The 16311-nt window shown below is 40.3% G+C and overlaps 1 protein-coding gene across 1 annotated transcript in view; it reads right to left on the bottom strand.

The window, feature by feature from the left end:
- LOC125885047 (gamma-aminobutyric acid receptor subunit gamma-3-like) overlaps positions 1–16311 on the bottom strand; it is a 144580-nt gene that overhangs the window by 33375 nt on the left and 94894 nt on the right. The window contains exon 7 of the mRNA XM_049570415.1: positions 13708–13845. Coding sequence (XP_049426372.1) covers positions 13708–13845 — 138 coding nt within the window. The remainder of the gene's footprint in view (positions 1–13707; positions 13846–16311) is intronic.

The following is a 16311-nucleotide window of genomic DNA, read 5'->3' as shown; positions in this document are numbered from 1 at the left end:
AGGGTGGCAGAGGTGTGTCTGCCCACTCTCACCACCTGGGGTGTGTTTGTCAGGAAGTCAAGGATCCACATGCACAGTGAGGTGTTTAATTCCAGCTCCTTGAGCTTCATGATGAGCCTAGAAGGAACTCACATAGCTCCCTTTCTTTTCCAGGTGAGATACGGTGGTGTGGAGGATGTGTGCTATGGCGTCTTCTGTAGATCAGCTGGGACAGTAGTGGGTCCAGTGTGCTGGTTAGTGAGGAGCAGATGTAATCCTTTGCCATTAAAAGCACTTTATCACTACAGTGGTGAGTGCCTCTGGGCGGTAGTTATTCATGAAGGTCGGTTTTGTTTTCTTGGGCACAGACTTGGGTATGACAGACTGAACCAGTGACCAGTTGTATATTGTTGTATTGTTGTGTGGTCTTGTAATCCGTCATATTCCTTAGACCTTGCCACATGAGTCTCGGATTGCCTTTCTGGAATTGTATTTCCACTTTCTTCCTGTAGTCCCTTATAACCTTGTTTACTGCTCTTCTTACACAACTGGCTACTTATAACTGTCCTTCCTGTCCGATTGTGGAATGATTAAACTATAGCTTCTGGTTGAGTTGCTTCTGTAATTTCACAGATTAAATCCACCACAGACTCTGAGTTCACTGATGTCATCAGTGACGTTCATGGTGATGTCCTGGAATTTTCACTTCACCATGCTTGCGACTGAAATATCTCAATGACTATTGGATAGACAGCCTTGTAATTTTGTACTGACACTCATGCTCCCTACAGAGTCAATCAGGAATCAGGATGATTCACTCAGCCACAGGATCGTCCCACCCAGGTGCAAAACAGAGCGCTTCAGGCACTAATTTGTATCAGACTGTACACCAGCAGTGGAGCCACAGACCCATGTCCCATTCACTCTGAGCAGCCAGCCAAAATGACAAAGACACACACATACGCACAACTCCCACAGTGTCTGGCACCCTCTCCATTGTCTCTATTGGACCTGATTTGCAAATATTGAACACACCACTGCATCAAATACATATAGAATTAATTATACTATATTTTATATTTTATTTTAAGATTAATATTATTAAATAAAACTTTCCTGTGTTCTTACTATACTTTCTTAAATTCTGTGCTCTACTGCTGAACTTAACTGTTCATTATGTTACATGATATCACTACATTACTCTCTATATCCCACATTATCTATGCTATATTATATACTTTTCTGGTGTACATTGTTGTAAGTGATGACATCATATTACTTTACATACTATACTTGCCTGACTTTGGTGCTACTATGATGGGATTGCTTTATTAGTTCAAGTATAGCTCTGGTTATTGCTCCCTCATAGTTTCATTTTCAGAGTTACTCTATACCTTTCTCTGTGTATCTATACTTTTTTTCTGCCCTTGTGTTACTGCAACATCTGAATTTCCCATCTTGGTATCAATAAAGGTTGATCATATCTCATCTTATGAATAGCATGCTCACGAGTGTTGTAGTCAAGAACACCTAAACTGACACCAAATCATGACCAAGACCACAGTGTATTGAGACCAAGACAAGACTTTGTGGGACTGAGACGACATTAGCATTTAGCTCAAAGCACCTCAGCATAGTACATTAATAAAGCCCCACAGAGCTCTTAGTGTTGCATGTCAGAACTCTGGACAGCTGTATTAAGGTGCACATTGCAAGGTGACCTTGTAAGTTAGACTTTTTTATCCACCATAAACTACAGACCATAAACCCTGAGGGTGAAGCAGCACACTGGCTCATGAGTCATTAAAAGGTCTGATATGTAGCTGGAGGCTACATCCTGCTGTGCTCTTCTTGGTCATCACAACAGAGGCCAGAGAACTACATTTTACTGTGAGATCGTCACATTATTCTGCAAGCTAGTCAGCAGATTAGTTAGTCCCAAACAATACACAAGTCTGCCTTCTTACAAAATCTTCTGAGAGAATTTATGTGTAGCCTTACAAAACAGCCAGGGGCCGAAGAATGACCCCTGGGGAACACCACACAAAAAACGAGCCATTTTATATCAGTGAAATTCAACTTTTTCAGACAGACTTTTTTTCTAATGAGATCATCACAAGTGTCTGAAGCATTATTAAGATCTGAGGTCCTCAGTAACTTTAATTACGACAGTGTCTGTGCAGTGAAGGGCTGATAAACTTCAGTGAAATTTGTCAGAGTTGTTATTATTGGTCATACAAGACATCAGAAAGATGTTCAGTTCATCTCTGATAGTATGGAATGAGGTCTATAATTGCTTTAAGTGAGATAATTTGGATCAAATGGAGAGTGAGACCGACAGAGGACAGACGGAGACAGGAAAGCTAGAAAAAATAGGTGGAAAAGATTTACAGAGAGCAGAGGGCAGGAAAAGAAAAAAAGAGGAGACAAAAACCTTAATAGAGCCCAGAAAACAGAGGAACAATCTTCTCTCCAACTTGAGCAACTGCACAATGCGGCAGTCAGTGTGAGGGGAAGAAAAACGAGGAGAGTGACAGAGTTTATTCTGCTGCCTTTTTACTGGTCCGACTGCAGTAGGATGCTTGTTATTGTGAGCACTAATTGACAGCAGCAGGGAGACACTGAGCTACAGCACTTGCTGAACAAAAGCCATTGTTCTGTAACCTTGACAAAGTTCTACGCATCACAAGAGCATTACTTTAAATATGACTGAAGAATGCCGTTTGATAATCTGCCGCCACTCAGGCACTTCCATGAAAAGGATGTCGGATTGAATAAAACATCTGTAGAAGAAGACCCTTTGTCCTCGGCCCCGCAGCTGAATCTCACATCACACTCGGGCTCAACATAGAATTGGAATAATCATTTTAATCGCCAGGTGCAATGAAAGGAGCACCATGGCATGGTGACCCTGTTGGAGAGAAGTGTTTATCACTTGCAAATACGAGCATGTAACAGTTATCTGCACACTACCTCAGCTTTTGTTTTTTGGTGATGTCCACAGCTGTTTCTAGCACATTGTTTACATAAATGTTCAGGTAGTTTTAATTAATGTCAAACACCCTTTTTACTTCTACAATCCGTCACACTAACATCTAATGCAGCCGTTCTGTGTTAGACAAACTCACACCACGCTAAACACCTGACGCTGAGAAGTATCTGCAGGTAATTTGCATTACACACTCTAATGGGAGCTGACATTCACTGTCATGTTGTTAATTGGAACTGCTGGTTACTGCTTATTTTTGCTAGCAGTTCAGTCACTCATCATCTAGCATTAGTTAAACAAAGGATATATTGAGAAATAATGATTTCCAAAGCGGATCTACAGGATCCAGACTGGGACTAATCCAGGCAGCTTTTGACAGCGGTGATCAACTATAAACCTTGCTGTTTGTTCCAGGAATGACAACAGTAACAAAAGGGCCCCAATTTGGGTTTCAGAGACGTTTTGTAGATGAACCAGTGAATGAATAAACAGTGATGCTGTTGGTTCAAGTTCAAGAGAGTCTATCTAAATAATGTCCAAACCTTACTTACACAAAAGGTCCACACTTTTCTCAAATACTACAAACAGGGATAAAAGGAGTACTCAGAAAGCAATACCACTGTGTAAAAATACTGTTCAAGTCATGCAAAAATCTCTTAGCACTGGATTATGATTAGTGAGACACTGATGTGCAAACATCACTAATGTAACATCATTGATGTTGCAGCTAATGAAGGTGGAGCTAATTTCAACTACTTTACACCATGTGCCAAATACTGCACTTCACTGAATAGCCACATGAAGCTGGTTCCAAAACAGATCAATCCCCGAAGACTTCATAGCAGAAATAAACAAGTTTACAGCCTGGTACATAAAATGATTCTGGTTTCTATAGCTGATGTATTCATTCATGACAAGTGCATGGAGGTAAATTTTTATATAACTCGTCCTTTTACGTTTTATCAAGGCCCAAAGTTGTCCTTGGCTTCTCTGTCAAATCCACCTCTCACTAATCCCCATTTCCAGCCTCTCAACCGATGATGATCACTTCTGGTTCCAAAAAAACCAAGATGGCGACGGGTTGAATGCCGACCTAGAGGCTTCAAAATTGAACCAATGGGTGAGGGCACAGTAGCTACATCTATTATTTATACAGTCTATGCTTCATACACAGCCGGGTGGCTTGATCCTTAATAATACAACATAACATAATCAATGACTTAATTTATACTTTGTATTGATAAGCTCACTCTGCAATGTGACAGGTAACTAAGGTTGTCAAATAAATGTAGTGAAGTAAAAAGTACAATACTGGCATCTAAACTGTCGTGGAGTATAAGTATTAAGTATCATACAACGGAAATACACCAGTACATCAAAATTGGACTTCCCTTCAGCACTGGAGTTAAGTTAATGTACTCAGTTACATCCCACCACTGACTGTAGAGACAGAGCACGACACTTCATCCTCTGAAAACCTCGCTCACTGGAGGGGACAGCAATCACAAAATGCAACCACAGGCTGAAACACTGACAACATGCCTTTAGCTAGCTGAAAACATTAGATTTCAGCATGTCCACCAGAAAGGAATTAAATTGACAACCTCAATATTGTGAGTCTATCTCAGTGTCCATTTTCCGAAGAGTGCTCATCTAGGAGAAATGTTTCCACTTCAAGGCCAAAAGTGAATGATTTTAATATACAATTATTTGATTGAATCACCATGTAAGATAATAATTTAACCCATATACCGTATGTAAGATGGACGACATAACAGCTCCCTAAAAGTGAAACCAAAACATCTTGACAGCCCCCTGGTGGCTGGCTGCAGTACAGGTCATTGGCCAACAAACAATGTGCATCAAATACATTTTCCTCAAAGATTGTTTTTGTTATTTTAGGTAGCTCTGTTGCTGTGCTCAAGTGTCATATTTCTAATAAGTTTGGTTTTCCTTGGTTAAGTGATGCTATCCCATATCTCCGACATAGCTTCGCTACCTTTAACCTCTATAGTCTGGACAAATTAGAAAAAAATTTTGAAGCACGCATAGCGTAGTTTTGGGTTCTTTACCTTGTTGGTAGTGCATCCTACCACACGTCAGCTTTTAGAGGAAGTAACAAAAAGGCACCTTCATGTAAGACAGTCAGTGGCGAGTGATGAATTGTTTCCCCTCCAGTATGGGTGGGACATGATTGTGCTCTGTCTCTGTATGACACTAAGGCACCAAGGAAAGCTGTGAGGCACATTATGTTATCTTAATACTGAGCTAAAAGTTGTCTAGTGTAACTGCAGGTCTGTTGTAAGTGTGTATAATGAAGGCACAATGAGCGGAAACCTAACACTAATGATAACAGCACCTCAGTACAGCTCTTGAACATGATCAAAACCTGGATGAGAATGTTAACAGACACTTGTGTGCAAGTGAAGGTGCTAATCAACAGTCTTTGTGTTGATGATGATCACAAAATCTGCACTAAAATTAGCATATTTTGAGAGGTTCTTTTCATGTTTTTGTCCAGTGGCAACAACATGTCTATGGGCTCGTTTTGAAGAATTACTGCTAAAGCAAATTGGGTAATGAAAATGTGTTTAAGTGGAAAATGAAGATTAATAAGTAAGGCACATTTAATTACCTTTTATTCATATAGAATCGATTCTGTAAATCCCATGGTTGCCGATACAAAAGTGCTATTAAGAAAGGGAATTTTATAGCCCATTAAGGAAGGATGCATGTAATCAGATCTTGTACTAAAAAGAATTAGTTGACTGTACATCACAAAGACGACTACAAATTACCTGGTTAATGTTACAACAAAGGAATTCTTAATCACAACACAGTCGGCACAACATAAAATTGGAGTATTTTGCCGTTTCACCAAAATAAAACCGTCTAGTTTTATGTTGTGTTCCCATTTATGTTTGAGATGGAGTGTGTGTTCTTTTAAGGCAATCCAAAAAGGGTGAGGATTAGAGTTCATAATGCTGGTTAGATAATAAATAAATAAATAAATGAATAGGATACTGGGGTAAATAAAACAATTCATTGCAGCTTGAATTATTCTCCTTTTCCTCCCTCTCAGTACAACACTGCACAGTTGTAGAAGCAGACCAAGACAGACGGTTCACACAACGTCTAATTTGACAGTTCAGTGCCAGAAGATAAGTTGTTCTTGCATATGTTGCAGGATAATACTGTTTAGCTTGCATTAATAATTATATTGAGGCTGCAAAAACGTTCGTTCCCAGATGGACTAACTATAGCCGTGTGCATACACGAGCAGTGTGGTGACTTCTGTGCTCCAACTGTGTGCCGTAGCAAACAACCCCTCTGTTTACATTCTGTTAGGACAGTAACAACCCCTCTGTTTACACACTCCTGCAGAATACTTATTAGCCTGAGTTGCCTGCTCTACACTCGTCGACAGACTCTGTCATGCCATACGGTCGGGGCTACTGTCTGTTTGGAAGCTGCGAGGGAAATTCTTCCGAAAACTGTTTTCATTAATGAGCTCGAGACAACTGAGCTGAGATGTTCTTATTGTGACAGCCTCTGTCTTTGCTACACTGACACATGACGGCAGTGATGCCAAGAAAACAACATGTATGAGTGCATTTATTTTCCTACACTAACTTTGGTAATGTCTCCAGAATTTTGTATCTATAATTACTGTAACCTAATTCATCACTGTGGTATGGTTTTTGATCTGTTACACTCTGAGGAAACAGAGTGGTACAGTAATGAGTCCTAAAACCCTGAAATGATTCACATTTTTGCACTTGCGGTTCCCTCGTCTCAAAGTCAGTGGGTCTTTTTTTTTAAATTGGTATTTCGCTAGATGCCTGACGCAGGGTCTGCGGTTAACACAAGCTTAAGAGATGTTTAGGTTTTGTTCTATGACATAAAATATGTCAGTAAATGCCCCACATGTAAATTTTGAAGATTTTATATGTCTTTAAAAAAGCAATTAGTAACAATGAGAGCCAAAATGAGCTGAACACAGCCTTACAGCTTGGTTGTGATGGTAAGTAATGCTCCTGCATTCCAGTTTGTTTTTAGCCTAACGTTAGCATTTTACTTCTGGAGATAACATCCACGCTTCACAAATCATAAAAGTGGTGTAAATTTTATCTTGATGAGCAAAATGTTAAGGTATCATAAACTTTTGTTTGCCACAGAGTATTTTTTGCTATAATTCAAAATCCAATGGGAAAAAATCCATTGACCTTTGTTAAGGGAACCAGAGCAATGCTAACTTTTGGGTTAGCCAACATAAAAAGGGCATCCCTGCACAACTCAATAAAGTCTATTCGCTAAGCCCTGCCCCCCACATTTTTACTCTTGCTACACCTGTCAAGTTTTTTTTTTTTTTTTCTTGCAAGGCACATGCAATTTACAATGGTAACAGCAGGAGATTTACCACACAACATTCTTGGCCTATTTTTTGAAACAATGGTACAATGGTACTGGTAGGTACAAAACAATAATTCAATGGTTTCAAAGTTAGATGCAGATTCTTCATTTTTAGCTAGGGACCGTTGATTTTGTGGCGAAAACAACTATACGCTTCCAATTATTTTATCAGCTGTACCTAGCTAGCTAATTAAACAAATATTTTCAATGATTATAATAGCTGTAATGTAGATAATTAAGCGGTTCCCAATTATTTCATCGGCTATACCCAACTAGTTACTCTAGTAACTTTTCAAATTATTGTATCAACTGTAGCTTCTTAAGCTTTGTGTTATGCTTACAGCTACTCATTTTAAGTAAAAGCAGAGCTCAACAATAAGGATTGCCCGGGGCAAGTAAAACTCAAGGTCGGGCATGTAAACTAACAACTCACTTGCCCATCGGGCAAGTTGCCAAAAATAGTAAAAGTTAATAACTAATTGATAAAATAAATGTATTTTAAAACGTGCTCTTCTGCTCTGACACAGCGGTCTCTCTGCCTGAAGTCACAGGCACAGCTGTGTAACAATGTCCTGCCCACAGCCCCCATTGATATTATTTTGCGCGACGAATGCTTCATATAATAACATAACAACATACTATTTATGGTGTTATGTCATCGTGTCATTTCTGTCTCTACATGGTCACGCGTTAACAATTCTCCTCCTCTCTCTGTATCGCGCACGGCGGAGTTCTGCCACACACACAGGTGAGCACGCTAGAGCGGCTCGGCCGCATTTTCCTGACCAAACCTGACCCCAAGCCCGGTGCGGTTTGTCAGCTGACAAAGTTATTATTATGGACACTGTGTAAATAACCAGCAACAAACGCACAGACAAACAGTTGCTCGCACAGCAGCGCTGCACTCTTGGTGCTGAGCTTGTGTTGCGTTCAGGCGTGGTCACGTAAATAACAACTTCCAGCACTTAAATAGGTCATAGCAAAAAACAGCAGCATGTCAAGTGACTTTTTACTTTTATTATATTCAATACAATTGTATGTTCCTAAATCTTGTGACACCTCATATGTAAGCTAGACAGACATTTCACCTGCTCATACTGTGCACACATGTACTGTATGTACTTATGTACTTAGTCCTAAGGAGCCCTTCTGGTGCCAGTAGATACATAGAAACATCCCAGCAGGCTGTGCTTTGCAAGCATACAAAAAAGTTTCACGCATGTGAAAATTATTTTTCATGCGTGTGCTTCACCTCCGCTGCTACAACTCCATCCTAGGGGAAACACTGCTGTGTGCGTTTTGTGCAACAGGTGGATGTGGTAGTCTACTGGTAGAGTAGAGAGAGAGCTAAGTAGCGTTGAAGTAGAGTAGAGCAGGGCAGAGAGATGGAAGCAAAATATATTAAACCCGGTGTTAATACAGCAGAACTGGAGAGAGGGGTGAAAAATAAATAGAGGTGGGCATGGGTGCAAAATTACAGACGGAGAATGACTGACACATTTTTCACTTTAAGCCCTGACACTGTCATTTTTGTGTAGGAATTAAGCTACAATACATGACATATGTTGTTTTAATTAATAAATACAGTGTGAATAAAGATTACATAACATGAAAATAACTGCAGTCTTTGTTAATTGATAGCCGCTTAAATTAAACATTTTTTATAGGGCAAGTAAAAACTGACTTCAGGCAAGTAGATCTCTGACCAACTTGCCCGACCGGGCAAGTGGAAAAAAAACCTTAGCATTGAACCCTGAAAAGGCTCTAAATATGTACATTGTGACTACAAACATGGTATCATGCCAGCATCTTCAGCAGCTGCTAATCTATGGAGAAGACATGAAAAGGCAAGTTCTTGTACTGCAGTGTAGAGCTAGTTAGTCCTACAGTAGTCTTTCAAGTACAGTACAGGCCAAAAGTTTGGACACACCTTTTCATTCAATGCGTTTTCTTTATTTTCATGACTATTTACATTGTAGATTCTCACTGAAGGCATCAAAACTATGAATGAACACATGTGGAGTTATGTACTTAACAAAAAAAGGTGAAATAACTGAAAACATGTTTTATATTCTAGTTTCTTCAAAATAGCCACCCTTTGCTCTGATTACTGCTTTGCACACTCTTAGCATTCTCTCCATGAGCTTCAAGAGGTAGTCACCTGAAATGGTTTCCACTTCACAGGTGTGCCTTATCAGGGTTAATTAGTGGAATTTCTTGCTTTATCAATGGGGTTGGGACCATCAGTTGTGTTGTGCAGAAGTCAGGTTAATACACAGCCGACAGCCCTATTGGACAACTGTTAAAATTCATATTATGGCAAGAACCAATCAGCTAACTAAAGAAAACGAGTGGCCATCATTACTTTAAGAAATGAAGGTCAGTCAGTCCGAAAATTGCAAAACTTTAAATGTGTCCCCAAGTGGAGTCGCATAAAACCATCAAGCGCTACAACTAAACTGGCACACATGAGGACCGACCAGGAAAGGAAGACCAAGAGTCACCTCTGCTTCTGAGGATAAGTTCATCCGAGTCACCAGCCTCAGAAATCGCAAGTTAACAGCAGCTCAGATCAGAGACCAGATGAATGCCACACAGAGTTCTAGCAGCAGACCCATCTCTAGAACAACTGTTAAGAGGAGACTGCGCAAATCAGGCCTTCATGGTCAAATAGCTGCTAGGAAACCACTGCTAAGGAAAGGCAACAAGCAGAAGAGATTTGTTTGGGCCAAGAAACACAAGGAATGGACATTAGACCAGTGGAAATCTGTGCTTTGGTCTGATGAGTCCAAATTTGAGATCTTTGGTTCCAACCGCCGTGTCTTTGTGAGACGCAGAAAAGGTGACGGATGGATTCCACATGCCTGGTTCCCACTGTGAAGCATGGAGGAGGAGGTGTGATGGTGTGGGGGTGTTTTGCTGGTGACACTGTTGGGGATTTATTCAAAATTGAAGGCACACTGAACCAGCATGGCTACCACAGCATCCTGCAGCGACATGCCATCCCATCCGGTTTGCGTTTAGTTGGACGATCATTTATTTTTCAACAGGACAATGACTCCAAACACACCTCCAGGCTGTGTAAGGGCTATTTGACCAAGAAGGAGAGTGATGGAGTGCTGCGGCAGATGACCTGGCCTCCACAGTCACCGGACCTGAACCCAGTCGAGATGGTTTGGGGTGAGCTGGACCGCAGAGTGAAGGCAAAGGGGCCAACAAGTGCTGAACACCTCTGGGAACTCCTTCAAGACTGTTGGAAAACCATTTCAGGTGACTACCTCTTGAAGCTCATGGAGAGAATGCCAAGAGTGTGCAAAGCAGTAATCAGAGCAAAGGGTGGCTATTTTGAAGAAACTAGAATATAAAACATGTTTTCAGTTATTTGACCTTTTTTTGTTAAGTACATAACTCCACATGTGTTCATTCATAGTTTTGATGCCTTCAGTGAGAATCTACAATGTAAATAGTCATGAAAATAAAGAAAACGTATTGAATGAGAAGGTGTGTCCAAACTTTTGGCCTGTACTGTATGTTAAGGAAAAATGTAATGCTATCTCAAGTAACACTGACTGCACCACAGGAAAGATAGTCCTATTATAAACTGGGCTGTTTATGCAATATAAAGATATAAATACTTTTGATGTTGGTGCAACATCACCAGAAAACACAGAGAAAAAGGACTGTGGCATTCGCTTTTGCTCAAGAGGTAGAAAACCTACAACTACCAGAACGCACAACACCGCACCCAACCAATAAATGCTCTCGCTGGTGGGTGAAGTCATGAGAGCTCATCCATTTACACAATGGCAGCCATTTGGTAACAAACAATCTTGTAATACAGTTAAATGGTCAGCTAAAATATGTTTCTGAAAACATCTGAGGTGAGAAATATGCAAAAAATTAATTAAGCGCCGCTTAATTTTACCGTTTGATCTCAGTTTTTGTTAGCCTCCGTTTTCAGAATGCAGGGAACAGTATGGCACACACTTCCCGTTCACAAACTCTTGCTATTACAGCTAAACAAGACACTAATATATGTTTCAAGAGAACATTTTTGGAGAGAAATAGGCACTACAGTAACAGAATCTTGCAGGACACAACGGCCACTGACATTATCTAAAACTCTGATAGCATCCCAGAACTGTTGATGCGTTAGTCAGCCCACTATGCCTGTTTTTGGTTGTTTTTGGAAAGGCTTAAAAAAAAGGGGGAAAAAAGGATGTGGCCCTTCAAACTCTATAAATGCTGATTGTTTGTCTAACCGCAGCCCCATGCGCACTACTTCAACATACAAAGAAATCCAAAGCCAGACAAGCCTGCTGTGCCGTGCCCCAGTTACTTAACTATGATTGGTCACCTTTCTTTTTAAATGTCTATATCCTTGGACACGTCTCATCCACCTGTGATTTTCTTTGTGATCAGACTAGTGAGCACAGTCAAAGGATGTAGGACGGATCAATCACATCAAGCAGAAAAGAAATATCAAATGGAATATCAGTATTGTGATCCATGACGCAATCAGAGATCATGCCGCAGGATTCTCAGCAGTTTCACAAAAGATTCTTTACTAAAGGCATTTGAAGAATTTCCACGGTGGACATGTAAAGAAAGAAAAAGGAAGAACATCAGCATTTCAGCAATGTAACCGCAGGAAAGGGCATAATGGGATCTTTTGGGGAATTTGCCATGGGATAGTAGAACAAAGCACTGAAGTGTTTGGGATTCCGCATTGGGGCCTTTTGAAGAGGACGCTGCTGAATTGATAACGATGGTGGATTTGCAGCGGAGGTCCCCAGTGGCGCTGTGGCCGGGGATCTGTCCACTCTGTCCTCATTAAAACAGCCCCATACCTCATGTGTTTATGAGGGATGAAGGATAAAGCTGGAGAGTTAGGAGAGAGAGAGAGAGAGGGGGGGGGGGGGTGAAACGCAGCACTTTCGAAGTTTGTCATGATGTAAATTAATGATAGGTATTTTTAGCCGGGGATCTAATCATCATGCGTGCGGAGAAGGAGCTCCGGCAAGTGAAACAGGAAAAAGAAACGAGGTAATAAATGAGAAAACGGCTAATTTTCTTGAACAGCATGAGGTAGATGTGTAGGTTTGCCATTGCTTTGGAGCATCTCAGCAGAAAATTAGTTTGGCTGTGTTTTGACGATGCAGCGGGAGTCTGGGAAAACATATAATTTTTAAGGCCATCAATGTGTCTCGGGATGCTCATCAGTCACCTTCTTTTTGTGTGATCAGAAACACAAAGAAAGAGTTTCTCATCAGATACAAACAGGATGCTTGATGAGTGTTCCCAATGGGCGATATACTTAAACAGACATTTGTTAATGTCTTCAGTTAAAAAGGATACATTTGATTTAGCTATGTCATGTTTGAGTACCGCCACAAACTCTACCACGCTTTTGCAAAATGAAGCTGTACAACTAATTTCCACTGAGCTCCTTAATAATTTGATGCCACTTCTTGTTATCTCTCTCCTAATCACGCCGAGTACTCCTGTTCCTCGAATATTCATGAACAGAGGTTCAGCTCTTAGAAAGCTGAATTAGGTCACATTATGCAGACGCGAGCACCGGAGACAAAAGACCATATGGCACAAACTAGGAGCAATATATGCAACTCATAAACAAGGTTAAGAGGGGTTAACAATCTCTGCATCACACTCTTTCTCTATCTCTCTCATTTATAATGCTTGACTTATAAATCTGCCACGTGGAAGCACTGAAAATGGATTAGGAAGTTGTCCATCCCATGCCAGTTGCGGGTATAATTACGGGCACCTGTTGGAGCAACAATATTTCTCTCTGCCTCCCAAACAAACTTAAATTAAATCATGAAAGAAAACAAGGCCTAATAAGTGCACTGAAAGCTTTGGAAGAGAGAAGGAAAAGGAGTGAATAATTAAACTTCCTTTTTAATCTTTAATCTTGGTGATTAATGTCAGTGGAGAAACCTATTTGCCCTTCCACCCGAGGGGAATACTTATGAGCTTTGAGCTTGTAGTTATATGATTACATTTATGGGCACGGTGCTAATGTTAACCTGTGCACACCTCGGGGCACCGAGGTAGTCAAACGGCTCCAGAGGTTTATTTTGAAGGCAGCTGAACAGCAATCCAGTTCCAGCTGCTACTCTACAGCTGAAACTGACCTTTGATCTCCATGAAAAGTAGGGTTGACGTGAACAAAGAGCTTCCTAGCATGGATTAATAAAGTTTTAAATCATCATCAGTTATAATGCAATGAAATAAAACTGTTTTGTGACTCCTGTGCCAGAGTTATTGACCTTTTCTCAACCTTTTGTTGACGTCTTTCTTACCTGCTGTCGTCTTGAGCACATCTGTGGTGTTTCGGAGCCCCATGAAATCAAACTGGTAAAGCCTCCAGTATTTTTGGTCTGAAGTCTCCACTGAGTTGCGGTTCCACTTGTACACAATCTCATCTCGTGGGTAGCCATCTGGAAACCACACAGAGAGTGGGTTAGAAGTGTAAAGGAAAGAGATAAAAATTGAAGGGGAAGAACGCAGGAAAGATTAATGCAGCAATGTATGGCTTTTATTGTGTGCATGATTCACACCCATGTTGTATAAAGAGAACTGGATACAGCATTGGAGGCAGAGCCCTGTTGTTTCCTATGAAAGTTGCTCAGTGGTACATGAGGCCAAATAGTTTGACTTCCTGGGTGTAAATTGACCCAGATCTTCACTATCATTGGGTCGATAGAGCAGGCGCACTAGAGACTTTGCCGTCCAAGTGGCTGACATCTGGTGTTGCCCTCCTCTAACCTGAACAGGAATAAAATGGTTTAATAATGCAGCTCTTCTGGACTTGAATGTCATTAATATGTCAGCAGTGTCACAGCTCTTTGTCAATCAGATTTATTTGTCTTTTTAATATCGATGATATATTCTGCTGACATATTTTGATCTGCTTTCATTTATCTTTTAAACTTGCCCTGAACAAGAAAACAGCTTTGTCCCAGAAAAGAATTCAGAACGTCAAACAATTTAAAAGCCTTCAAAATCTAACACTAACAGTACATACAAATAACATCAGTGTAAAATGTACTGCTATTATCATCTTTGTTTTAAATGTTTTTTTGTTTTTTTTGGTGTGAAAATGTTGGCCATTTAAAGATGTACCATGGCTTATTGTCAACTCCGTCAGATTTCTACAAAACTATGATTTAGTCAGGCATAAAAGAAGCTAGCTATATTCCAATGCTGCTCAAGTACTGGTACGCTTTCTACTTTTTGATAAATTCATTAAATAACAAAGCTATTGGGTGTGTCTTAACCATGACAGGTCAAGTCCACAACCTTTCTGAATCAGAACTAAATAAGAATAATCTTGTAATTTAATAATGGTGTCACACTTTTTCAATGGCGTTGGTAGACAATCTATTTCTCCCACTATTTTGTACATTTTTCCACCTCAAGTCTTAAAATAAAAGTAAGTCTTTCCATACAGTATATTTCGTTTATAATCCCCAGCCATTGGGCAAATGTTGGGAGATCAACTTGCAACCATTTGTGAGTTATGGCTTTCCTGCTACTTGCCAAAAGTATCTTTAATAAATACTTATCTTTGTTTGGGGCGGTTTCAGGTATTTTTCCTAAGTATAACAAGACAAATGAATAGACTAAATCCATCCCAATAATCTTGAGAATCTCAGCTGCAATCTCTTGCCAATATGGTGGTATTTTTGGGCCCTGAAAACATGATAATGATTGGCCAGTGAGGTTCACATTGTATCCAACAAAAGCCCTGTCTCTGTGGGCCTATCCACAGTGCTATTTGTCTGGAGGTGATAAAGAATCGCACAAGGTTTTGCCAACCAAACTCCCTGAGGGACCTTGAGTTTGCAGTAGTTGCCTGTGTCTCACATATCTCTGTCCAGTCCTCCTCTGATATTTGTATGTGCGATTCTGTCTATCATTTTTTAAATAACAACTTTAAAAAAGTCTTTTTGGGCCCAATGGCATCACAGACCCAGAAATTACAGCTAAAAGGTTTGGCCACTATGTCAAATTGACTTCAAAGTCCAGTGGCAAGGTCTGGGTCTAAAAACAAAAACTGCATTTCCTCCAATGGCCACTTGAGGCTGGCTCCAAGAGCGAGTCAATCCCCATAGACCCCCATGTTAAAATGCCCATGTTTACAGCCTGGTACAAAAGACAGTTTTAGTCACTATAGCTAATTTACCCATACATGACAGCTGTACAGGGGTTTGAATTGTTATATATCTCACCTGTTTAAGTTTAATTAAGGCTTCAAGTTATGCACAATTAAGGGCAGACCACTCAAAGTAACAACAGAGTCATATCCATCCCTCACTACTCCTCAACTCCACCCTCTTGTCCAAATATGGTCACTTCTGCCTCCAAAAAATACAAGCTGGTGCCAGACTCAAGGCTTCAAAACTAATGGGTGACGTCAGGGTGGCTACATTCATTATTTTATAAACAGTCTATGCATAACCCTGATTTATACAATTTTATACAGTGTGTTTTTTTATTGGCAATTCAGTGGACTGCAGACCAACTGAGCAATTATTGTGAACTTGTTTGCTTGGGATCTGCTGTAGTGCACCCACGGTGAACAAATATCCACTCTCCCATGTAACTTAATCTGGTCTTAAAATCTTAATTTCCGTGGAATAATTTCACCTGTTTGAAGTCAATTGGTCTCAAGGATGCTCTTGAATCTAATTATATTTTAATGGAAAAATTGAGCAGCCTCTAATGCAAGGTAGTGAGATCGTAGGAAGGGAAAGGTAAAGCTGCTTTAAGGAAAAACAAAATGGCTCAACTTTTTTAATATGAAAAGGTCATTTCTGTAGTGTGAGATCATCAGATTTTCACATGCAGAGCCTCACTGGGTGAGGCAGTTTAACACAGCCGCAAAAACAGCATGCAATAAT

This window comes from Epinephelus fuscoguttatus, linkage group LG24, assembly GCF_011397635.1.
Source record: "Epinephelus fuscoguttatus linkage group LG24, E.fuscoguttatus.final_Chr_v1".
NCBI classification, from domain to species: domain Eukaryota; kingdom Metazoa; phylum Chordata; class Actinopteri; order Perciformes; family Serranidae; genus Epinephelus; species Epinephelus fuscoguttatus.
Note: the sequence above shows the minus strand (reverse complement) of the source record. Positions and strands in the feature narration are given on the sequence as shown.